We start from the raw sequence: 27341 nt of genomic DNA on the forward strand, positions 1-27341 counted from the left end.
TTTATATGCAAATGAGCCTCATTGCAAAAACGTTCCTATTCAGCGCTTATAGCCACACGAAGTTACAGTGAAATTATTAGCGTCTTCAGAGTGTTGATTTTAACTGAAGCGCATTTAAAGGGACTGTTCGTAACTTCTTACACGTATAAATCAATCCGGGTCGGTGTCCCATGCGCGCTCCCGTGTGTCTACGCTTTTCAGACTCAGACTTCAACACAAACTACAGTGAAGCACCAAAACCTCTTGGTTGTATCTAGTGAAACCCGTCTGTTAAACAGTAACAGTGTTGGCCGCGGTCGGAGGACGCGGGGGAGACCGTAGCTTTGGTCTCCAGGACCGGAGTCTCTGCTGTACTCTGCTCCTCTGCCTGCCTTCACTCACACACCGCGCTCCTTCTCGCTCTTTCGCTCCACCTCACGTGCATGCTGCTCACTCCACACTGCAGAAGAGTTAGTTTAGCTCTGAGAATATCTAGTGAATGTTCAGAGGACGTTTGTGCAGAAATAACTGCTGCAGCTCCTCCAGACCAACAGAGGTTTCCCGTGTCTTGTGAAGTGACGGGGCTCCGCAGAGAGAAACGTTATCGTCTCCGACCAAAACTCCGGCGTCTCCCGTTCCCTCCGGCCGCGGTCGGGAGGCTGAGGCAGGAAAAGCCAACACTAGGATCAGCAGTGATTCATGGAGAGACCTTCATCTGGTCAGCTAACATTACTGCCAAGCAGCTGAAATATAGAGTGATATTGTGCTTTTAGCTGACGTGTGTCGCCTCACTGTGTTGAGCGATGCTCCTTCATGTCTATGTAGAGCGAACACAAGCGCGAGCAACAGGACGCTGACTTTAGTTGACTTAACAGCCACAGGTGAAGCTGTTAACAAGCAATATTAAATCCAAAATAGTGTTTCTCTGTCTTCACATTTCCTTGTCTGAAGTTTTGAGGACTGCCTCTGCACCTCGTCAGTCAGGACTTATAGTTTGCGGTCTGAAAATATTATTTTTCTTTTTCTCTCTGCCATTGTTCTGCCTTCTGTGTTCTTGGTGCAAAGGCAACATTTACACTTTGCCACATGGATAATTGTAATCAGACAAAAAAAAGGGACAAATTGCACTCAACTGCAAAACTGTATGGGTGTTTGCGCTGTAATATCATGAGGCAATATCTTCTGTGAATCGGACCTTGAGACGGGGCAGATAGCGGTTGAAAGTGATGTGTAATTCATATTGCCATCAGCCACAATCCATTGTTTGTGAGTTTGTCCGTTAATGTTTCACTTATACACCCTGACATTTTTAAACTTGCTGTGTACTAGTAACGTCGTTACTGTATGGGCACACACATACTGCTGCTCTATTTGCTATATTTCTATTGCTGTATTTTCATTAGTTAATTGCATTTTAGAGACACATCTTAAAGGTCACATATTATGCTCATTTCCAGGTTCATAGATGTATTTTAATGTTGCACTAGAACATGTTTACATGCTGCAATGTTCAAAAAACCCTTTATTCTTCTCATACTGCAGCCTGAGTCTGCCTGCCTCAGAGCCTAATTCAGCCTCTGTCTGAAAACCACTGATTCACAGCCTGTCTCCTCCCACTCTGCTCTGATTGGTCAGCGTTTTCTGTCAATCAAACTTCCTCAACAACAACAGCGTCACCCTCCCCCTCCCTCCCGGAGAAGCTCTCTCTCTCTCTCTCTCTCTCTCTCTCTCTCTCTCTCTCTCTCTCTCTCTCTCTCTCTCTCTCTCTCTCGAGAGAGAGAGAGAGAGAGAGAGAGAGAGAGAGAGAGAGAGAGAGAGAGAGAGAGAGAGACGAGTGGAGAGAGAGGAGTGGAGGGAGAGGCAGCTAGAATAGAGCTTATAAACCACTTTAAAGTTTATAAACCAGAAACTTCACCCAGCGCACGTTACCGGAGGAATCTGATCAGAAATCGGCGACACATGATGAACATCTGCGGTCCAGATTCCAGGTTTTCCTGATGGTTTCTCTCAGGTAAATAATACTATTTATAGCTCTGTTAGTTAACTCAGTGTTTACCTCATGCATCAACTCTGTAAACCGTAAACATACACTCTGTTTTACGTCTGTCTTTACAGATCCATCTGTGAGAAATGACCGACAGAATCATCCCAGAGGAGAGCAGACAGCTGAGAGCAGACAGCTGAGAGCAGATAGCTGAAAGCAGATGGGAGATACAGAGCTAACCCCATTAGCTACATGCTACCGCTATGAGACGGTGTGTAAACACAGCGACCATCAGGGTGGAAAATAGAAGATGTGAAACAGTAGTCAGTTCATTATTTCTGCTAAAAGATAAATGTATGGAAGATCAGAGTAATGGTATATTATTTACAGTAGTAGCTGTCTCTGTGTTACCATGACTACAGACCACCGGAGCTTAGCTTACCATAGTTTACCAGAGCTGAAGACTTTCTCCTGTACCATGTCACATAACTAACTAACAGGTGAGATGATTACAAATGCTGTGAATAATTAATATTGTCATCTGTCAACTCAAATAAAGTTTGACTGTGAAACAGAAATGTGTTGTTGCTTACAAGTCACTATTTACTACCTGTACTCTGCTACATGCATGACATCAAATATATATAATATATAAATATCATCTGTTTAAACAGTGTAATTACATAAAGCCTTTGTGAAAGAACATGTATATTTAGATGATGGGAGTACATGAAGCCTGTTCTGCTGGTTCTTGCAGACTTTGCTCAAGTTAGGTTGAGGAGGAGAGACAGTGACGCGCTGTGGGCCGGGGTCAGCTACTGAAGGTTCTCTCTGGTTCGACCAGGAACATTTCTCTAATGACGTCAGAAGAGAAGGAAAAAAAGCGATTTTTTTTTCTGCACCCATTTCCGGACAAACGGAGGAGGAGAAAAAGAGAGGATGGTCTTTTATGATACTATGGTGGCCTGTAGACACACTGGGGACAGATATTGATGTTTAAAAGACATGGAAAAGTGCATTTTGCATAATAGGTGACCTTTAACATTCTTCACGCCCTAACATCTGTTGTAAGCCTAATTTTTAAAGCGGCTCTAAGCAATATTTTACAATAACAATGAATCACATAGGGGTGTCACAATTTTCCAAATCCACGATTCGATTTGATTTTCAATTTAAACATGTCATTGTTAGACTATGGAGTCTTGATTCATAAAGATCAACAGATCATCGGTTTTATGTCCTGACAACTGTCATTTTTACTTTACAATTCTTCTTTAAAAGAGAACTGAACTCCCTTTTTATTTAGAAAGTGTTTCAAAAATTAGACTACAACAGTCTACAAGAACTAAAGCTGCATCTTTTCAATATATATCTTTTCATATCATCTGTGTGACCACCTCAGTACATCATCATTACAAACACTAAACAGAAATCCTTCTGGAGGGCATTACAAGTGTGCTGTAATCTACAAAAGTATGGTTTTGTTGTCATTTACTGTCTCGCTTGTTTCTCTCCTCTCTCTCTCTCCTCTGAAAGCTGTTTGTCACTGAGGGCGGAGACGGAGCTTTTCAGGCTGAGAGACGGAACTCAGCTGTCCGTTAGCTTGTTGCTAATATCAGCTGCTCTGAGTTGAAAAGACGTGCATGTAGGCTGAAATTCAACCGTGGTGTTGTTCTGTCGGGAGATGCAGTGACTTCACGTTAAACCAAGTTATGAGTAGAATAGCTATGATGAGTAAGGGAAAAGTAACTAACCAACTTACTAAAGTCCGCTAGCAGCTAGGCTAATTCATGCAGTGTAAAATGCCATAGACATGCAGGAAGTGCCGACAGGGCGACAGGGACCACATTTCCCATCACGTCTTCCTAGTCCCGAGTGCTGGTCCTAAGTTTGCTTTTTTATGTTCAAAATGCAAATGTTACTTTTGTTAGTGTTTGTAATGTGTGTTCAGAACATGGTGGCTGATGTTGATAATTGTGATTTATGTGCTGGTTTATAGTTTTAACCAGGAGTGAAGTGGCTGTTACATTTCTTGAGTACAGCTGTATTTTCTTTCACGACAGTGGCTGGGTGAGGAGAAAAAAAAAAAAAAAGATAATAATAAATAAATAAAAAGAAAGAAATAATACAAATGAAAAATAATCGTTGAACTTGCTTCTGATTTTGATGGTCGAGATCAGAAGCCAATTTTGATTGATTTCTGGTTTAGAAGAGAATTGTGACACCCCTAGTATCACATGACGATGTTAAACGACTCGGAGTCGCTCGTAGTGATGTACGGCTACAGAGAATCAGCTGAATCTGCAGCTGTCCTCGGCTTTACAGACCTTTATAGTGAGTTCTCATTGTTGAGGTGTTCGGCCATAAATGTACTGTTCTGATTCACACTCACCGCTCGTAATGTTTTATTTAGCTGCACAAGGCAGCTGTTTTCTCAGTGAAAAATCTCCTAAACCCACTTTGCAAACTACACTACTTGAGACACACTTAGAGACTAACTGGTAAACATTGTGGAGAATTTGGAGCCAGATATTTCCCTGAGGATTTGATAGAGACCAAAGACTACTGGACTCAACCCAGCCGTCTCATAAAAATGACGCTCCCTTTCAACGAAACTGCATTGTGAATTACGAGGGAAACGTATTTTGTCGCAGATTACGTTTGTTTATGACGTATCAGAAATACCTTTGTAATGATAGTCCATGGAAGTCCGTGTGGAGAGGAGGAACCTAATTAGGATCTCAGGATGCAGTTAAATTGTATGGGAACGTCATTTTGTTGGAGACAGGGTTGAAAAACATGAGCCTAAAGAATAAAGGCTAATGTGGCTGTGACTGCTGGATGTGTAAATAGGCTACTGCTTGCTCATAATTTAGTGTAAAAGGTGGTGAGATATGTCAATGCTGTTCACAAGTTGTTTCTGCTGCTACTAAGTGGGGACGGAAATAATTTTCAGGTTAAAACTTCTGTAGACATGAGTAATTATAACATTAATATAAACCCAAATCCCAACCACTGGGCATTCTGGTTTTGTCCTACCTTCATGACATACATGTTAGGTTGTAATAATACAGTATGTGACACTGGGGTCTGGGAAGTGCTACTGAATATGTAATCCTAAACCTCTGTCCAAAGCTCTCTCTGTGAAAGCATCTTTTTTTGTCACTCTGTCCTAGTGAGGACATTTATAGAAAATAAATGCAAGCCCACATGGTCTCTATTTGTCTGTAACAGTCAGCTATCATATACAGAATGATCAGAGAAGAACACAGTTTCTTTTGGTTCATCTGTTGCGAGCAGCCAAAATGCCTTTTTATCCTTTATTATTGCTAGCAGTTGGGTGTTCTGTGCCTTCTTCAAAGGCTGGTTGATGATTTGAAAGAAACTAGTGCAGTACCCGTTCAAACCATGCCTGTTCAGAACGGGCCTACTGTTTGGCCTGTGGTGTTGTTGCTTGCTTTTTTCTTGAGAACCGCTCATACAAACAACTCCACACTCGACACTGCGCTTCCTCGGGTCCTGAGCCATAGGCTACATCAGCCATGACATAGTCACATCAACCAAGTAGGCCTACTCATGGTCAGAATCACTAGTGAAATACATTAATTCTATACCATACATCACAGGAAAACCCTCCAGGGGCAGACTTTACCATTGAGCAAAGTAGGCCCCAACTAAAGGGGCCCCAAGTAGCTTTAGATTTATCATGGTGATTCGTCAGATATGAAAATTATCTTAACTCATTTTACCTGAAATAACTTACAAAAGGCCCCCAAAGCACTTTAAAAAAAATATGCAAATCAACTGTATACTTAGTACTGTGTACTTCTATTTCAGAGGAAAACATTGTAGTACTACATTTACCTGACAGAGAAATGTTACTGGCTACGTTGATATGATGCATTATTATTCAGTAAATTATACAGCATCCTATTATAGTTGAAAACTCCACCTGGAACAGACATTGAGTACATTTAAGTAAATTGTGCTAACAATAGCTCTTTCACTTTTCATTTGGAGTAAATGTTTCAAAAGAAGGACTTTCACTCTATAGCACCTTTCACAGATACAAAATCACAAAGTGCTTTACATTAATAAAGACATACATCAGTCAATATTAAAAGTAGCGATGACAAGCACAGGACTGTCAAGCTAAAAACACAGCAAAACAAACAAATGAGGACAAAGACACATAAACAGGTAACAAATACAGTCAAGAAAAGGCCAATAAAAGCAATACATGAAGTGGAGTTGTTATTCAGACGAATTAACAAAAGCCTGTCTAAATAAAAACGTTTTCAGCTTCTTCATAAAAATGTCACAGGACTCTAGGGATCACAGCGATAGAGAGTCTAGGGATCACAGCGATAGAGAGTCTAGGGATCGCAGCGATAGAGAGTCTAGGGATCGCAGCGATAGGGTGACGGCATTCCATAAGTTGGGTGCGACAGCTTGAAAGGCCCGGTCACCTCGGGTGTTATAGTGGGTTCGGGGGACTGCCAGAAGTTTTTGGTCAGAAGACCTAAGAGCCTGATTAGGTGTATAAGGCAGGAGGAGGTCAGTGATATACTGGGGTGTTTGACCATGCAAGGCTCTGAAAGTTAGCACCAGTATTTTAAAATGGATATGGAATTTGATTGGAAGCCAGTGGAGGGAGTATAAAATAGGGGTGATATGGGATCTTTTGTGGTGTCTAGTTAAAAGCCGAGCAGCTGCATTTTGGACGGTTTGAAGGCGGTTCAAAGAAGTTTGATTTAGACAGGTAAAAAGGGCGTTACAATAATCCAAACGAGAAGAAATAAAAGCATGAATAATCATCTCCATCTCAGCCTTGGTCACCGCAGATCTTGATTTAGCTATGTTCCTCAGTTGGAAGAAGCAAGAGCAAATAAGCTGGCTGACATGATTGTCAAGCGACAGGGATTGGTCAAATATGACACCTAAATTTCGGAACATATGTTGAACACAAGCACTTAAAGACCCCATATACTGTTTATAACTGGAATATGATTTTCAGGAGCAATTATAAGGGCTTCAGTCTTTTTGGTATTTAGCTGTAGGTAGTTATCAGTCATCCAGATCTTGATGGCATCCAGACATTCAATTAAAATGGAGAGTTGGTTTAAAAGAGCAGTACAGTTGAATGTCATCAGCATAGAATTGATAAGAGATGCCGCTATATTTACTAATAATCTGTCCAAGAGGCAGCATATATAATGAAAACAACATAGGACCCACAACAGACCCCTGTGGGACACCGCATGACAGAGGGGCTGTGTCCGACATGAATTGAAGGAGGATAACCTCCCTTCTCCCAACAACCAGCAGAATATAAGATTGACAGCTGGTTGGTCCAATGAGGATGCCCAGATGTCCTCTTCAGTCTCTACCGCTGTATGTACGTGATGAATAGGCAGTAAAGTATCAGACAGCAGCATATTAGGAAATCATATTAGAAAACTAGCTGTAGCTAGTTACTAGTGTTAGCTAACACAGCAATTAGCTTGTTGTAGCAGCCCTGAAGGACCCGGTGCAGCAGGATCCAGCTGCCTGGGGCGCACGGCAGCGGCAGTAATCAAACCCTGCCGGGGAATGGATGGAGAGAGCTCCGCTCGGGGCTCGCTGCCCGTGCCTCGCCGTAAGCTGTCTGGGCCAGACCCACAGCAGAGTTACGGAGACGTGCGGCGGCCTGACGTGCTGCTCTGGATCCTTTATGGGCAACAGAGTGCTGTACAGGCAGTTTACTGACAGGCTTCTAGAGACACATTACACACACAAGGTTTATTCCCACTCTGAGGCTGCAGTGATTGTTTTTAAGAAATCATATAAACCATTGTTTTACTGCTTAGTTTTTTGTTTCACATAAGAAAGTAGAGATAAGTAACCTAGGCAACTAGTGTAGTAATGATAATAATAATTTATATAACACTTGTCAAACTTAAAGCTGTAGTAGGCGAGATTGGAGCAAATATGATTAAAAAAAGTTATCTTTATAAAACGGTCGTGACAGTAGTACATGAAACAGGTAACCTGAAAAAAATCATGTGTCCTCTGTCCTCCGGTGCGCCTAACGGCATCTCAAGATTTCACAGACCGGAGGAAAACAAGCAGTCAGAGCTGATCTGAGGTCTGCTGTCCAGCTGCTGTCTATGAGAGCCGCCTGTCAATCACTCTGAACTTCGATCAAACGGTCAAACTAGGCAGCGCTGATCAAATATGAATCAATATTCTGTTACGTTAATGCCTATTTCTCTCCTCACATGTTTTCAGAATCATCTTGTAGTGCACAGTTCAGCTAAATGAAAAAGTAAAGTAAAGTAAAATGAGAAAGTTTGTGAAGCCGCCACCATTGTGAAATCTGGTGAAGGGACGCCAAGTTCCGGTTACATGACCGGCGCACAGCCAATAGGAACGCTCTCTCTCTGAAATGACCTGTGATTGGTCAAAGTCTCCCATCACGGGCTAGATTTTCTAAAGCCTGATAACAGAGCCATGAGGAGGAGCAGAAGTCTAGTTTTCTCTCAGAACACTTGAATTACAATATGCTGAAAGGTTATTATGGAATATTTGCACAATGATGCCAAAAATATATAGGTAATATATAGGTTTAAACACAATGTTCTTTCCAGATTAAAAGATTTACAGGATAAAAATGAAACAACCTAAACCCCATGTAATCCTCCCCCCCCCTTATAACATGACACCGTGGGTTGGTTTTCCTCCTGTCCTCCCCAGTGTTTTGAGTCACCAGCCGACACTGGTGCACACAGTCATGGAGGAACTCTTTTTTCAGGAGCTTAACTCTTAACTTCAAAGCAGCAGAAGAGTCAAGGTGTCATTCCCCAGTCAACCCATTAAGTTGTTTACCTCATGAAGCCTTGACTCAGCCCCAGAATAGCTGGGCCGTTGTTGTATGTTTTCTGCATTTTGCGATGCCTTTGTTTGTACAGTAGTTTAATTAAGTGTTTAGGGAATACAGCACTGTACACAAGTTTATTGTCCTCCTGTTTAAATAAGTCAGAGCGGTCCGTTCCTTGATCCTCGTTACCACAGTCCACAGAGAATCCCCTTCAGTGGGTTCGGTGGTTGTAGTTTTACATAAGTTACAGGCTGTTTCAAAGTCATTAGTCGTGGTTTCAATCATGAGATTTATCATATCATGGTCCCAATTACATCTTGGTATATTTAATCAATAATGGTTTCAAAGGAAAGTGTTATATGTTGTTTAAATGTCTGTTTCAGATATTCCTGATCAATGTATCCTCAAAGGGTTCGTATGATATCTTACCAAAAGTTATTCCTCATTTTTCGAGCGTTCTCCAGAGAATGTCGAGCAACACGCGTCAATTTCTGCTTGTTACATGCATACAGTCTTTTCAAAATAAACTTCCGCCTTCACCGGAAGGAGACCACTCCTGGGTGAAAAGTCCAGTATTTTTGGACCACCTATCCCCCCCGACCTCCTCCCTACGTGACATTTGTCACCCTTTATACTTCCTAGTTCACGATTACATGGATTACACATGAATAGATTTAGTGGGATATACGAAGTGCATTATACACTGTATGAGAACAGTCTGTCTTGATATTTTTAATGGACACATATAGCGTTGCAAAGTCTCTAAAATGTGATACTCTGTAACCTGTCCAGCAATATGACACCTGCATGCATATAGAACTTTAACCCGAGAGCTCACTCCTTCCAGTCAATACAGAAGTTATTAAAAAGGTCTTCTCCTGCTCTGCCTCCTCAATCTGGACCACGCTACAGCAGGAGCTGAAGCTGTCTAGTATGATTCCCCTTAAACTACCTTTAAGAGCTCTGGAAAGAACTTATGTCAGGGTCTGCTCTTGTTCTTGTTCAGAGATTTAAACTACCACTTTTATGACTTGTGTTCTATTTGTATGGATAATGTAATTTTTATTATAAAATAGAAATGAAATAGAATTGATTTTGATGATATTGAGGATGTTGATGAGGATATTCATGATGTGAAAAAAAGAAATCTGCTTCTATCCACCCTGTGCATTGCCTCTGTGCACTGCCTGTCGGCACCTGTGTCCGATCAGACTTGAAGCTGTTGTTGGCTCTTACTCACGTTGTTCCCTCCTATCTACATCCTTTGCTTGTGTTGTACGAACTCTCAGAATGTACGTCACTTTGGATAGAAGCGTCTGCTAAATGAAACTATAGAATTGTAGAATAGAATAGAATAGAATCAAATATTCAATCCACACAAAATTGAATTTGAGACTTCCTTCGTCTACCTTACTATAATTTGATGGTTGATTTCAATCCAATCAGCATCAACTGATTAAAATCTAATCAAAATGGATAGTCATGCAGTCAGGTTTTTAATGGGGGGATTTAGTGTCATACAGTCTACAATAAATGCCTACAGTATAAAGAGGTATTCACCCTTCTTGGACTTTTTGATGTTGTATTGGTTTCCAATAAGGATGCTAATTTTAATTTTTTTTTAACCAATAGCCGACCATTGTTAACCGATTATTAACCTTTAACCGACAAGATTAGTGCGTTTCATGCAGCGGTGCTGTGGTTTTAGTGCTAATAAGCCGCCGAGCTGCAATGAAAAGCCGATGCACAAACAGGTTGAATCCATCATTCATCACCAGCTGCAGTGTATGAGCACAACAGACAACTGAGTCCCCAGTTCACCCGACCAGGAGAGTTACTGTAGCAGCCACGATGCTGCGTGTATTGTCGTGGACATGCAAACACTTTAGTCTCCACCGCATCATTTATTTTAGCTGTGAGGTTGTCAGCTGTGTGTCTGCCTGGCTACTCTGTGAGCATGGCGTAACGTTAGCGAGTGTCTGACAGACCGTGTGTGTGACGACGGTGTACTCTTTTCAACCCGGCGTAACGTTAGCGAGTGTCTGACAGACCGCGTGTGTGTGACGACGGTGTACTCTTGTCAACCCGGCGTAATGTTAGTGAGTGTCTGACAGACCGCGTGTGTGACGACGGTGTACTCTTGTCAACCCGGCGTAATGTTAGTGAGTGTCTGACAGACCGCGTGTGTGACGACGGTGTACTCTTGTCAACCCGTCGTAACGTTAGTGAATGTCTGACAGACCGCGTGTGTGACGACGGTGTACTCTTGTCAACCTGTCGTAACGTTAGTGAATGTCTGACAGACCGCGTGTGTGACGACGGTGTACTCTTGTCAACCTGACGTAACGTTAACGAGTCACCGACAGACCGCGTGTGTGTGGCGACGGTGTACTCTTGTCAACCTGGCGTAACGTTAGCGAGTGACCGACAGACCGCCTGTGTGTGATGACGGTGTACTCTTGTCAACCTGGCGTAACGTTAGTGAGTGTCTGACAGACCGCGTGTGTGATGACCGTGTACTCTTGTCAACCTGGCGTAACGTTAGCGAGTGTCCGACGGACCGCATGTGTGTGAGTGTGGGGTTGTCGATGGCGTTATAGCTGTGAACGTAGCAGTGTGTGTACAGTTTATTTGATGGTGAATAAATGCTACAACGCCTCAACACCCACCCAGGCCAAGCTTCTGTGTCTTGCTAGCCGCCTGCTGACTAAAGTGAAGGCGGTTAGCCCTGTAGTTAGCGACAACACTGGCTCAGACTCTCTTAAGGTGGGCTGTTAAGGTACACCAGCTATTCTCCTTTAAGTGACAAGCCGCTCCTCTGAGTTTTGCTCAGCTTTTTATTTAATCTTTAATATTTATTTCAACCAATAATAAGAATCAGTTAAATTCTTAATGTCGGTTAAACGGTTCATTATTTACATCTCTAGTTTCCAATAATGAACCAGGATAAACGTAAATTGGGCTGTCTGACAGGGATTAGCATTTTCCAACAAATTGAATGTCCAGAGTTCCATGCAGTCATTAACCTGCTGTCTACTTGAATATACATCGTTTTGCCTTTTCATAAAGTTTTGTTTCTGTCATTAAAAACTGTTTAAATATACACATAGTTTACTCTGAAGAGTCATGTGACTGTTTGGTGTTACTCACGATGTGCGTTAACCTTTCAAGGCCTCTCCATCTCTACCAGAAACGTTTCAAGGGGAATGACTGGATGAAACACTGAGGCTTTGTTAATTCTCTCTCATTAATTGGCGCCTATCTTATCTGATCGTCTTTTACATTCCATCAGTCATTTCAGCTGACTCTCTTATATTGAGCAGACAGGGGATCAGTGTCTCACTCAAGGACAAACAGCAGCAAACATTTTTGGATCCAACTTTCTTGTAACTCAGTTTCCCTTTAATCTGTGAATCAGAATGAACAGAGGGCAGCTGCTAACCACTTTCCACCTCTCTGCTGTATTTGTGTGTTTGAGTGTGTGTGTGTGTATATGTCTGTGTGCACATCTGTACATCCGTCTCTGTCCCTTCTGTGTGTGTGTGTGTGTGTGTGTGTGTGTGTGTATTTGTCTTTATGTGTATGTGTGTTTTTGCTTAGAAGCTCTGCGGGGGTTGACCATGGTGGAGCTGGTGAAGAAAGAAGGCAGCACACTGGGCCTCACCATCTCAGGAGGAACCGACAAGGATGGAAAACCGCGGGTATCGAACCTACGGCCTGGAGGATTGGCAGCCAGGTGGGTGCAACACCAGCAAAGAAGAAGAGGAAGAATAAATTCTGTAATAAAACATCTCACAATAACGTTAAAGAGAGAACAAAATAAACTTGGCTTATAATATAACTGTCACATTTTCACTTTCTACCAGTCAGCAGCGGGCGACTCCTCTGGTTGCTAAAAGAAGTCTGATTGTATAGAAGTCTATGACAAAATGAGTCTACTTCTCTCTTGATTTATTACCTCAGTAAACATTGTAAACATGAGTTTATGGTCTCAATCTCTAGTTTCAAGTCTTCTTCAATACAGCATGATGTTCATTTAGTGAATTATGGTCCCATTTAGAGTCAGATAGACCATAAAGCAGGGGATGCTTTAGGGCGTGTGATTGACAGGTCGCTACCACGGCGTTCTCCGGTCTGGGAGTTGTCCATGTTTTTGTCTTAGAACTTTAGTCACAGTGTGTTTTCAAGTTATTTGTATCATTTTGGTCGCCTATAAATGTCTTATTCAGTGTTTGGTTGTACTTAGCTCCATCCTCTCGTGTCACTTCTGGTTCCAAAAAAACAAGATGGCGACGGCCAAAAACCAAGACAGTGACAGCCAAAATGCCAAACTCGAGGCTTCAAAACCGTAGTCGGGTGACGTCACAATGACTACGTCCACTTGTTATATGCAGTCTATGGATTAACCCCAGTGTTGTTTATGCACACCTTTACTTGCTTTCATCCTTTTTCTGTGCAGGAGTGACCAGCTAAATGTTGGTGACTACATCAAGTCGGTGAACGGCATCAATCTGACCAAACTGCGGCATGAAGAGATCATCAGCTTACTAAAGAACGTAGGAGAGAGAGTTCTGCTGGAGGTGGAGTATGAACTGCCCCCTACAGGTACATATTAGACATATGTAGATGTTGCTTTTGTTTGCATACTGCATACTAAATGCTTAATTTTGGCCAAATCACTATGTACTGCTAAAGTATGGGGTTTTATTCACAGCCGTGGTAAAGGTTAGAGGAATATGGTGGTTACAGCACTGAACGTTAGCGCCACAGGCACAGTGTGCGTTGGTTCAGGGGGCTAACTGAATTCATGTCCAAAAATGCATGTAGGGATTGAAATATTATCTATATCTTTTATAATAACACAGAACTAATAATTAATGTGATAATGGAAAATATCGACCTTGTTGTTTCTTCTTATTGACAGATTAAAAACCAACAAGATAACTTTTTGTGGTCTTTTTATTCATTTATAATAACATCAGAACTCTCTGTCCACACTGAATCGGTTGAATATGAACTTCTGTTACGTCATGTAAACAAACCACGTACCTGCCAGCTGTGGGCTCCAGAACCATTTAAAAGACGGGTTGCTATCTTCCTACATTTGTTGCCTACTTTTTTAAATAGAAAACACCCATTTTTTCAGCCAGCTGCCACATTATTTAGGAGGAGGCATCATATAGATAACTCCTCATTTCAACTTCACCAATTGGCCTTTCCTCGTCCGTTGTGGCGCTTTAAACGCGAGCAACAGGAATAAATAGAAGCAGCGTCCGACAAAAGTTCAGCTTCAAACGTCGCGCTGCACAGCCGCTGCGTCTCTCAAGGCCAGTGAGGTTAGTTACCATCAGAAAGCAATGCAATCAAACTGATTCTTTCGCTGACACATTCAGTTAGGAGTAACACAGCATCCCGATACACTAGACCTCTCTGTGTTTTAACATGCTATTAGACATCACCAGGTAGCCTAATGTAGGTCTATCAACGAGCCTGCAAGACTCATCTCTGGTTTACTGGCCGAGTTTGTGAGTTTGGTTTCTATGCTAATTCTCACAATATTCCATCACTCGTTGGGCATTTTAGTCGGGATATAAAAATGTGCCTGATTATTAATCATTGTGTAAACACAGCCTCTGTTGTACACAATACATTTCCGTGTTTTGCTTTTGTGAACCCCCAACCTTAAAGTTCAAACTGCGCCTACGGTAAGCGCTTGATGTAAATAGTGAGATGCAGAATTGTCCACTATGAATGTGTTTCCTATGATACTGGGCTGGAAAGACACGGCCTCCTCATTCATCTCAATGAGACCGCTGTTGGTACAGCAGGGGTCCTAATTCATAAGGGTGTGGGGAAAAAAACAGGGTAGACACAATACGATTGAGGACCAAATGATTGCTTCTCTGACAACTTTCCAAATATTCTGTTACAAAATATCATAAGCACACCCACACACACCTTGTGTGCCATTTTCAGTCTGAATGCCTGTTAACACAAAGAGTGCAAGTATAGTAGATGTTAGCTTTATTATCTGACCCAAGCACCAACGGCTCTTCTATATATATATATATTTGATTTTATTGAAAACATGTATTTCTTGTAGTGTTGTCATTGTATAGCATTATCTCATCATATTAAGTCATTATTCATACTATTTAAATTTTTATGTATTAAATGTTTATTCTCCATTAGCAGGATAAATGATTTCACTAATATGAATTACCTCTCTTTCTCTCTCTCTCTCTTGTTCTCTCTCTATGTTTCCCACCTCTCAAAGCACCAGACAGCACCTCAGGGGTTATATCAAAGACAATCGACATCTGTTTGCACAAAGAGGGGAACAGCTTTGGTTTCGTGACGAGAGGTAACCATCAGTAAAATAAATAACTGTATGTTTGCATATTATGATTGACATGGCGTCGTGCTGGAATCGTGGCACTAAAAGAAGAGACTGTTTTAATATCACTGTTTCCTGCTTTGTAAAAATATAGATATTACATAATTTATTTGTGTTGGCACTGACACAGGTCAAATGATGCTGGAAAAGTTGGAAAAAGATGAGAAATATGAAATTAACAGGAAGGTTACGGTGGTTTGACTGTTTTATCCTATTAACTAACTGTACATACTCTATCGCCATTGGGTTTATCCCATGCACGCTTTAAGAACTTTAATCCGCTCCTGCACTGCCTAGGGGTGTAAGAAAATATCGATACACATGAGTATTGAGATATTATGGTTTGCGATGCTGTATCGATTCTCCAAAACGCTGTATCAATTTTTAATTAACCTCTTAAAAGTACAACATCTCGCCGGCTGAGCCAAGGTACATACTGAACCGTAGCTTTTGTGTACCATTTCACCTCTAATCCCTTGACTTCTCACGTCAATATGTGAATGAAAGTGGGTTCTATGGGTACCCACAAGTCTCCCCTTTACAGATATGCCCATCTTATGCAAATTTCATGCAGTTTTAGGTAAAAAATGCTGTTATTTTGCATGCAGTACAACTTTGTTTCTTCTATTCTAAAATGGTGTATTTGAATATTTCTGCGTACTGGGGTCTCTAAACAGTCTTAGAATTACATACTTTGGGCATGACTGTAAAGCTGAGACTCTTGTGGATCCAATGAGTCCAATTGTCCAATTTTCATGTGTGACAATGTTAGTCACCATAGTAGCAATTTCACATAGTGACTGTTTTTTTTTTACTCAGATTTTATACACACGGTGTGTCTTTATACCAGTTTTCCTAAAATTAGATTTGAAAGATATTGCGATATATCAGAATATATTGAATCGTTACCCCTATATCGTTTTATGTATCGTATCGCCAGATTCTTGCCAATACGCAGCCCTCCCGCTGCCCACTGAGGAGGGTGTTGGATGACAGAAATGTGTGCTGCCTTATATACTGCCCGGTTCGCACATATTCGGGTAGGCACGTCCTGATAGGCTGGCTACGCTTCTGAAAGTTATCAGTGGGTAAATGTGTGCTCATAATTGAGAGTATTACCCATAGAGTCCAGTAGAGGGCTCCGCCTGTGCTTATAGAACAATGGTTACAATATTGTTACCTTCGTTACTCCCTGTCTCTCAATCTGTACTGTGTGCTTCAATACCTTACATTCCTGCTGACCATTTTTAAAGAATAATACGTTTTAAATTGATTCCCTGCCTTTCAGTTATTGTCACTGTTAGAGTGGAAATCAATTTGTGGGGTCTTAGGTAACCCATTGTCAGTGCCATGTTTTTGCATAAAATCATACCTGGACTATTTTGTGCGAAAGACAATCAGAGGAGCAACTGCCATCTCTAGGGTTAGCGTTTGCTTAGGTCTAAACAACTGAAACTGTTAAGGTTAGGAAAAGTTCACCTTTATGTTTAAAAGAAAACATGTTTATAGAGTGTAGTCTAGACCTGCTCTATATGAAAAATGTGTCGAGATAACTTCTGTTGCGATTTGACGCTATATACAAATGAATTGAATAGAATTGAATGTTTTGTAGGACCTTGTAAACAAACTGCTGATTTAAATCGGACTCATTAACCTCAGATGTAAGGATTGTCAAGTTTTTAGACACAACCACAGTTGTGTTACAATGTATACAGTGACATCATTTTGACCACACAAACCATGGACGTATAAAGAGAACTGGATACAGTGTTGGAGGCGGGGCCCCGTTCATTCTTATGAAAGTTACTCACTGGCACATGATGCCAAAATTGCTCGACTTCCAAGTGGAAAAGTACCCGGATCTTTTGGTGATCTTCTGCATCCATTGGGCCCATAGAACAGGCGCGTCCGCTCTGTCATAGCTGTCACGGCTTGCTAACTCCTTCTCCCAGCCCTTGCTCCAGCCTTGGTATGGGTCTCATTCACATGAACGGAGGAAGGGAAATAACTCAGGATTCAGCTGTTAGTGCATTTTACAACTTTTAGGATCTAATGATTTAAATAAGGACTATTCAAGTGTTCATACTGGGTAGTTCATTTACCTCCAAAAAAATTATCCGCCCAGTTACAGCCCGAACACACCAGGAACGTCAGCAGCGCGTGGCGGCTGCGTTACCTGTTGTTTATTTCGACGTCCGTGTTAACAGGTTAGAGCAGCCACACTGCCCGCGAGAGAATAGAGGTCTCGCCTATTTTTGACGCGTGCCGAGCACGTCTCACAGCAGCAACAAACAATGAAGGTGATCTATTGACTGTATATTAACATTATACCAGCAAGATTACTACAGTTCCAATGTCTATCTGTAGAATATGTTACAGAGATGAAAAAAAAGGTAAAGACTTATTTTTAAATCAACACTTCCTGCTTTCATTTAAAAATAAAAGCCCTCAAGCATTTTTACTATGTACAGAGTTCCTTCATTTGTTAAGACGAGGCTTTTATTCTGAAATATGTGCCGGACAGTGTTCTAGAACATGCAGTGACCTGGAGAGCTCCATGAATGAATATAGTACAGAGTTTTAATTGTGGATTATTACTATTATTTACAAATTACCACACATTTCTTAACCTTTCTTGGTCTAAAATAAATATAAATGATAATTATAATGAAATGAAATGGCCATTAAAAGGCAAACTCTATGTAAAAAGAAAGGGTGGACTGCAGCAGCTGCAGCAGCAGAAACGCAGCTGACACGCAGCTGAAATGCAGCTAGTGTGAACGCCCAACGCGTGAATCATGCAGCCACCACGACACGCAGCCTGCACGCCACGCAGCCGCCGCGCACTCCTGATGTTCCTGGTGTGTCCGCGGCTTTACATACATCTCTTTCCCAATGTAAGTCCACCGGAAAAAAGTCTCTTTGGGCCCAATGGCATCACGTGACGGACACAGAAGTTGTAGTACTGCCGTTTGGCCACTATGAAAATTGGCATCAACGACCGGCGCTCTTCCTGAGGACTTACAAACATACAAACATACAAAAGAAATAAATTCCTCTGTGTGATGGATTACCTATCTGAGGCGTCTGTCTGTAATTTTCATACTGAATGGAAATAAAGAAAGAAAGTGAATGTTTCTAGTCGTACGAGTCCAGTGTGTAGTGTGATTAGCTTTAACCTATACTCTTCTTGCAGGTGGTACCCACGAGGACTGGCACAAGTCACGCCCCCTAGTGGTCACCTACGTCAGGCCAGGAGGTCCTGCAGACAGGTAGCACTGACTGCCCGCTCATTCAACCATAAACTCATATAAACTGTACGTGCATAAGTAAACATACTCCCACAAACTCACAAAAAAAATATATTCATCCATATGCAAGCACACGCAGTTATACCGAGACATAGCCGAGCAAACGGACTGACACATATACAGTCCGAGCCAGAGAGAGGGATCAAGTGATGTCTAGAAAAAAATAAAAGCAAGACAAACAATGGCCTCAATTGAGTTTAAACTCAACTCTAAATAGCGGCACAGCTTGGCCAGTTCCAGTCAGGAGTCTGGGAGATTTGTGTGTGCCTTCATATGAATAAACCCCAAGGATAATGGTGTCATTTCCTGTGACCGTCACTGATATGTTGACAGTTATGTGTTACTTATAGCTGCAGCAGCATGAATCATCTCATATCCCTTTAATGTTGTGATCATGTATCTGTCTCAGTCTTCATATTTAAGTAATAATCCATGACATTTTCATATAAATTTCAGCTTTGCCACTGTTTAACTGATGTAACATGCAGCAGTGATTCAAACTTATGTAGATCCAGTGCCTGAATTCTTACACATTTACACGGTTCCAAATCCTCCTGTGGAAAAATAGATTCCTTTTACGTTTCCTGATCGTATGAATAAGCCCTATAAATGGTGTGTGTATGCAGTGAATTTAGATGATAGAGTGCTATGTACAGAACTTCAGACCACAGAGGGACTGCAAAATCACCACTGGGTGACAATCTATACAAAGATGTTACATTTACCTTGATAACAACAAATATAATTATCTTTTTAATACATCAGAGTGTGATACTTTCTTCTTCATGTTTGCTCATTTCCACTTTGTCTGTCCTAATTAATTACTCCAACCAGTTAAAAATTGTGTACTTTCTGAACTTGGCTTTGGGCTGATTGGATGGTTGAACGTCTGGCTAGATATCATTGGTTGTTGTGGTAATTCCTAGTTGTGAGTATTGTGTTGAATTGGGGCTAGCAGCCAAGCCCACGTTCCCATGCAGGAGGGACGTATTTAAATTAGATTTCTCCCAATCAGTAAGTAAATACAGATTGGTTTTACTTTATTTATTTTTGCTTTGTTAGACAAGTATACTAACCATGAAAAGCCTTTTCATTGTAGAGTAACTTAATAACACAATCTAAAGGTTTGCCTCTACAGCCTGATGTCATGGGAAGGCATGACAACACCTTTTAGGCTTTCCGCATCTCGTTTCACACCACAGGGTTAACGATGTGAAGCGGCATTTCGTGTGTCATTTAACGCCACGTCGTTACCATGAAACAGTAGCAGTTTTGTTTAGGCAAAACTACAGTAATGGCCGCAGTTAGGTTAAGGTAACAAAACCACTTAGTTAGGTTTAGGAAAGACATTGTGATTGGGCTTTAAAATACTTACTTAAACAACACAACATCACTAATGTAACTTTTCAGAATAATCTAACTACACAATGGGACACAAACACCTGCCTCCTCCTTCTTCTTCTGTTGAGTTTTATGACAGTTGACATTCATAAGTTTACTATCACCACCTACAGTTTCTCAGTGCAACCTATTTAGTCTAGTGGGCGGGTTCCCATTCACCCCATGAATATATATTTCGAACTTACTTTTTTATAATCCTCAAAGTGTATAGGTCAGAAAAAGGTCAGATTAATTTACAACCAAAATCTTGCTTGGCTACCCCATCTTATTGTTTGTCTATAAGGAACAATGACAACTTGCTTGTTTAGGCTATGTAGGTATATATATACTGGGGAAAAAAAAGTTTGTAACTTTGTGTTTGGTTGATTATTTCTCTGTTGTTCCAATGCTAATGGTCATTGTATTTTACATTGTTGGAAAGCCTGTTTATTGACCTTCGCAATGATGTCCAACTTGTAAGGATCATGCATTTGTGGGATGAGCAGCACAGCTGATTATGTGGGGAGCGCCCAAGAAAAATTTGCCAAAATGCTCTGCCAATGGTAAACAGTGTATTCTAATAAGGCTACCAGGAAGCCTGCAATGACTGCCCTTCACCATCAGGCCCGTTTGCGCTGGTGTCGACAACACAGACAATGGAACTTGAACATGTGGGGGAATGTCATGTTCAAAGTATGGAGACGACGTGGAGAACACTATGCTGACTGTTGCACCGAAGGAGTAACAGCTTTTGGTGGGGGCAGTGTCATGGTGTGGGGCGGCATCTCCCTCACTGGTAAAACAAGGCTTGTCATCATTGAAGGCCATCTCAATGCAGGGAGATATCGGGATGAGATTCTGCAGCCAGTGGCGATCCCATATCTCCACAATCTGGGACCTAACTCCATCCTCCAAGATGACAACGCTCACCCCCACAGAGCCAGGGTTATCACAGACTACCTCCACAATGTGGGAGTAGAGAGAATGGAACGGCCTGCCAAGAGTCCAGACCTCAACCCAATTCAACACTAACACTACAGCTTGGGCGTGCTGTATGTGTTAGAGTGACCAACACAACCACGCTGGCTGACCTGCAACGAATCCTGGTTGAGGAATGGAACGCCATCCCACAGCAACATGTGACCAGGTTGGTGACCAGCATGAGGAGGAGGTGCCAGGCTGTTGTGGCTGCGTATGGATCTTCCACCTCTACTGAGGCTCCTGACGGTGTATTAAATGAATAAAGTGTAAAATAGCCAATATGTCTTGTTTGTTCCTTGTTACTGATAGAGAGTTCAATCATCCAATCCACCAAATAACTCAAAACAAGAATCAATACCAACAGGAGAATACACTGTTTACCATTGGCAGAGCATTTGGAAAAAATTTCTTGGGTGCTACCCACATAATCAGCTGTGCTGCTCGTCCCACAAATGCATGATCCTTATAAGTTGGACATCATTGCGAAGGTAAGTAAACAGGCTTTCCAACCATGTAAAATACAATGACCATTAGCATTGTAACAACAGAGAAATAATCCACCAAACACAATTTTCTGAACTTTGTTTTTCCAGTTTATATACTGGGAAAAAAAGTTTGGAAACTTGTGTTTGGTGGATTATTTCTCTGTTGTATCAGTGAGTGAGAGAAGCCCATTTCCTGCGCTCATCCTCAGCTGGTCTTCTGACCACCCCCTCCTCACGCCTCAGCACCCATGGGTGCTAGGGCATTCAGCTGCACTGCTCCCAGGCTCTGGAACTCCCTCCCTCCTCACATCCGACAGTCTGACACTTTTACAACATTCAAACTGCCACCTCAAAACTCACCTGTTCAAAGTGGTGTCCATCAGTCTGTGTCCGTCCCTCAACACTGGTACTGTTTTATTCTCTCTCTGTGTCCGTCCCTCAACACTGGTACTGTTTTATTCCCTCTCTGTGTCCATCCCTCAACACTGGTACTGTTTTATTCTCTCTCTGTGTCCATCCCTCAACACTGGTACTGTTTTATTCCCTCTCATACGTCTCTGCCTAAATGTCTCTCGCTCTGTTCGCTCTGCTGGTGTTTTAGTCGTGTCTGGCTGTTTTTATCTGTTCCAGTATTATTTTATCTGTGTAAGGTGTCCTTGGGTGTCCTGAAGGCGCCACCAAATAAAATTTATTATTGTATTAGAAGGAGAGAGAAATGGAGAGAACTAAGAGAAAGAAATACTCAAACAGGAGCAAATAATAATTAAAAACAGTCCCATTTTGTACAGCAGTTTGTACACTAGTTAGACCAGCAACGGCACAGTAGGAAGAGTTTGACCCCCTTCTCTGATCACTCAGCGGCTTCAATCAGTTGATGCTACACTTTAGCACTGGGAGAGGCTATTTTCATTCTAGTGGCAACTATCTGTGAAAGAAGTACATGCAGCAATAAATTAGCACATATGCAGAATAACTGCATGGAACTGAGCAGTTACATCATGTTTCTACAGAACAAGTGAATGAACACTTGTTTAGACATCTTTGACTCATCTTCAAGGGCTGCTTTATAGTGAGCCAATATACAGTATATATATATATACAGTATATATTTGTCAAAATTGATTGCAGATTAACCAACACTATTGGTTTTACCTTATTGCAGTTCATTCTCCACAGGTCCACACACAGGGACAGACTTGGACAAGACCATGATTAAATTCTATCTTACTTTTCAAGTTATTTTGCCCCGAAGCCCATCCAACACCATTCTAGAGAAAACCATCTTCAGAATGTGGGTCAGTCCAGGGGAGACGAATGAGATATTCATGCTGCTTTATATCCCATTTATATGCCAATCGGAGAAAACTTAATCCACAGCACCATACAGTCCCAGGAGTGCCTCCGTTTTTCACATCACCCAGTGGGAATTAAAGCGCCAACACTGAAAGTGTCGGAGCCATGCTGTTTTATGCAGGATCATGAAGAAAGTGCTTTTACTGCATCATCATATGAACAGAAAAAAGGAGCCTGCAGGCTCTTAAAACAGGCCAAATGTAAGTGAAGTCCTAAAGTCTTCACAGTCTCAATCAACAACGTATAACAAGTATAACAAGAGATTTGATATGTTGAACTCGGCCTGCAGCTTTTTTAGTGGGAAGGTGTGTACGTGTGTGTGTGTGTGTATGGGTGGGGCGGGGGGCTGCACTACCACTACTGCTCTGTCCACCTGTGTCCCAGGTAAATCCAGAGGCATAACCTTTTGTTTTTGGATTATAATATTTGTTATATTTGTTTGACTCCATATTTCTTGTGAAACTACTTCTATCATATAAGTTATGACATCATCATGTTAAAAAGCTTCAGCGCTAGCATCATATATTACTCACTCTGGCATCGTGCATAAAGCATCTATCAGCCCTTTGCATGAACAAATCGAAACGCTGCTTATCCATTTTTTGAGAAACAAATGGTGGCCTGAAATGTGTCGTTGAGTGTCCTCTAAGATATTTAGCTGTGAAAGTGTTTTTGTCAACCAGGGACTTTTTTTGAAGATGACCATAATTTAAATGAAACCAGGTCACGTGACAAAATGTTCAAAAGTATTTCCAATACTGTGAAGCAACGCAGTATAATGTGTCATCTTAGTGCTGTTTTTACTGGGTCTGTCCTCCATCTGAACTCCAGGAGAAGTGATACTGTAAATCTCAGACAGATGAGAGCAGAGGAAAGAGGATGAGATTAGAAAGACGGAGACTAGTGGAAGTAGAAGTAGAAAGAGGTTTGGACCAAGTAGGACAGTAAGGAAGTAGGATGAAGACAGAACAGAGATGTTATAAAGAAAACGCTGTGAAGTAAGGATGTAAGGAAGAAGAGGAAGGTGAGAGAGGAAAGGTGAACTTTCTCAGAATAGAGAAGGGAGGAGATTAAAGATGTCAAGCCTTTGACATTCTTTTTCATTCATTTGTTTCAGTCGCATGGACGTGCATGCGGTTCCATTCATACGACAATTGAGAGTCTGCATCTGTCTGGCGTTCCACACTCCATAACGTTGTTTGCCAGGAGTTCAACAACATTTGTCTGTCTTTGTATTTCTTTAAAGACAAATTGTATAAATGTGGGTAATGGCAGATCTCCTTGCACAACCTCTCTTTGAAACAAGTTTCCACTTTGTCTTCTTCTTCCTCTTGGCAAAGCAGCCAGAGGTGCATACGCCACCAACTGGACTGGAGTATGGAACAAAACCAGAGCATTCGAAGTCGGCGCGTTTGCTATGTGTATTGTCTGCACGGTCAAAAACTTTGGTTTGCACGCTGACATCCACATAAGGACCCCGGACCCTCGCTGATGGGTGGATGACAGCATTCACGTCACTCAGACCAAAGCGGACCCTCGCAGACATGCAGACACAGAAAGGATGAATTGGCCTTAGGAGGAAATGACAGAGAAAGTGTAGACGATAAGAAAGGGAAAGGATGAAATGTTTTTTTTTGTCATTTGGCACGATATTTCCCCGTCATTCTTTTACACACTATATGTTAAAGGGACTGTTTGTAAGAATCAGAAATGTCTTGTTGACAGCGACACCTGTTTCCGTTAAGTCAACTAAAGTCAACGTTCTGTTGGTCACGCTTGTGCTCGCTCTACATAGACATGAACAAGCATTGATCAAAACAGTGAGGAGACACACGTCAGCTAAAAGCACAATATCACTCTATATTTCAGCTGCTTGGCAGTAATGTTAGCTGACCAGACCAAGGTCTCTCCATGAATCACTGCTGATCCTAGTGTTGGCTTTTCCTGCCTCGGCCTCCCGACCGCGGCCGGAGGGAACAGGGGAGACGCCGGAGTTTTGGTCGGAGACGATAACGTTTCTCTCTGCGGAGCCCCGTCACTTCACAAGACACGGGAAACCTCTGTTGGTCTGGAGGAGCTGCAGCAGTTATTTCTGCACAAACGTCCACTGTACATTCACTAGATATTCTCAGAGCTAAACTAACTCTTCTGCAGTGTGGAGTGAGCAGCATGCACGAGAGAGGTGGAGAGAGAGAGAGAGAAGGAGCGCGGTGTGTGAGTGAAGGCAGGCAGATGAGCAGAGGAGCAGAGTACAGCAGAGACTCCGGTCCTGGAGACCAAAGCTACGGTCTCCCCCGCGTCCTCCGACCGCGGCCAACACTGTTTAACAGACGGGCTTCACTAGATACAACCAAGAGGTTTTGGTGCTTCACTGTAGTTTGTGTTGAAGTCTTGTCTAAACAGCGTAGACACACACAAGTGCGCATGGGACACCGACCCGGATTGATTTATACATGGAAGAAGTTACAAACAGTCCCTTTAAGTCATACTTCAACAATGGCCATTACCAAATCATACAAATAAAACATATTTGAACTTGAGATAGTGAGAGAACAAATTGATGAATTTAGACTGAAAGCAGCAGTAGGCGAGATTGGAGCAAATATGATTAAAAAAAGTCATTTTTATAAAACGGTCGCTATATCCTGACAGTAGTACATGAAACAGGTAACCTGAAAAAAATCATGTCTCTGTGTCCTCCGGTGTCCTCCGTTGCTCCTAACGGCATCTGCAAGATTTCACAGACCGGAGGAAAACAAGCAGTAAGAGCTGATCTGAGGTCTGCTGTCCAGCTGCTGTCTATGAGAGCCGGCTGTCGATCACTCTGAACTCCGACCAAACGGTCAAACTAGGCAGCGCTGATCAAATATGAATCAATATTCTGTTACGTTAATGTATATTTCTCTCCTCACATGGTTTCAGAATCATCTTGTAGTGTACTGTTTAGCTGTAAAATGTTTTTAGGTTGGCTATGTTTCTGTATTCTCATCTTTTTCAATTCTCTTCTCTCTATATTTAAATCCCTGATGCCGTCTTTTTGTCTGTGTGTGTGTGTGTGTGTGTGTTCAGAGAGGGCACGCTGCGTCCTGGAGATCGTCTCCTCAGTGTAGATGGCGTGCCGCTGCACAACGCCAACCACAGTGACGCCCTCAGCGTATTGGCTCAGTGCGGCCAGGAAGCCCTGTTCCAGATAGAGTATGACGTCACTATCATGGGTGAGAGACCACACACACATACACACACGCACACACACACATACACACACACACACACACACACAAGACATGCTTTGATGAAAGCTTGGGGCCAGAGTTTCCAGACTGAAATTTAAAATTGGATGTTTTCTTGTTGATGTGTTAGCATTTCCTGCCGCCTCAGGCTGAGCGCTGCCTTTTTTTAGTGCTCAATGTAACTCACCCAGAATACATTGCAAAGAATCCCCAAGTCATCACATCCGATAGTTGTTGCTGTCAAGGGCATTTTTGCCCTTAAGCTTGTCTGCTAGGTTACTGATGTCGGTGATACAGAAATGTAAAGGTACTCTGCTACAGTATGTCATTGTTGTCTTTTCATATCACAGGAGCATCATATCACAATAAAGAGCAATATTATTCTGATGTTTTTTCCCCCAATCAGACACAGTAACAAACGCCTCCGGTCCACTATTAGTGGAAATCGCCAAGTCGCCAGGAGCAATGCTGGGTATCACGCTGACATCGGCCAATCACCGAAACAAGCAGGTCATTGTCATCGACCGGGTTAAACCTGGCAGCGTGGTGGACAGGTAAACACGCACTCTCACATTTAGTATTTCTCTCTGGTAAGATTCCTTCCTTATTCTCCCCGTCTCTGTGTTTTACCAGATGTGGAGCGTTGCATGCTGGAGATCACCTGCTGTCCATAGACGGGACGTTGACAGAACACTGTACAGTCCTGGAGGCGACACAGCTCTTAGTGAGCACCACGGAACTGGTGAAATTAGAAATACTCCCCTCCCATCAAACAAGGCTAACTGGGAAACAGCATGACACAGGTGGGTGAACAGCTGTGTGTCTCTGTGTATGTAAGAAGTCGACTAAGTCTATCAATCGATATTCAACCTTTGACCCCCTTAACACTCCGACGGCCCTCCAGCAGGCCCAGCCGGTATTCTGCATTTCAGAGGTTGTAGCAGGCTGACTTTTCAAGAGTGAAGATACTGGTGTCATATGAAACTAGAAAACCTAAAGAATCCATTGGTACCAACCATGGCTGCATCCCAAAGCTCTTAATTGAACCACGTTTCCCTCACTTGCGTCCCATCCTTGCGTCTTAGTCCCTCCCACCAGGGAAGCATGGAGAGACGCAAGGAAACCATGCGAGGAGAGAGGAAACAAGGAAGACATGAGACATCTTTTCCTCTGAAGCGTCACGTGAAGCGTCACGTGAAGCGACGTCCGTTTCTGATGACAGCAGCAGCTGATCACAGCTGGATCAGCTGTCAGTTGGCTTCAACAGCTGTTTATGTCTGAACTGATCTAATAGTAATGAAGAAACAGAGTTATCAGAGCAGCAGTGTTTCCTCTCTGTAGTCTGTTACCTGTTTAACAAACACCTGCACATGAATAACAGC

General features: G+C 42.2%; 1 protein-coding gene across 11 annotated transcripts in view; it reads left to right on the plus strand.

Moving 5' to 3' along the window:
- Positions 1-27341, plus strand: part of grip2b (glutamate receptor interacting protein 2b) — a 448132-nt gene that overhangs the window by 352989 nt on the left and 67802 nt on the right. For 6 of the 11 annotated variants that reach the window (XM_074649538.1, XM_074649512.1, XM_074649493.1 and 3 more), the window contains exons 3-9: positions 12423-12558; positions 13282-13427; positions 15100-15186; positions 18416-18491; positions 25799-25944; positions 26366-26513; positions 26593-26762. In XM_074649538.1, the coding sequence (XP_074505639.1) occupies positions 12423-12558; positions 13282-13427; positions 15100-15186; positions 18416-18491; positions 25799-25944; positions 26366-26513; positions 26593-26762 (909 nt within the window). The remainder of the gene's footprint in view (positions 1-12422; positions 12559-13281; positions 13428-15099; positions 15187-18415; positions 18492-25798; positions 25945-26365; positions 26514-26592; positions 26763-27341) is intronic. The other 5 variants (XM_074649547.1, XM_074649503.1, XM_074649572.1 and 2 more) reach the window with 1 other exon arrangement.

Source organism: Sebastes fasciatus, chromosome 1 (assembly GCF_043250625.1).
Source record: "Sebastes fasciatus isolate fSebFas1 chromosome 1, fSebFas1.pri, whole genome shotgun sequence".
Lineage (NCBI taxonomy): Eukaryota > Metazoa > Chordata > Actinopteri > Perciformes > Sebastidae > Sebastes > Sebastes fasciatus.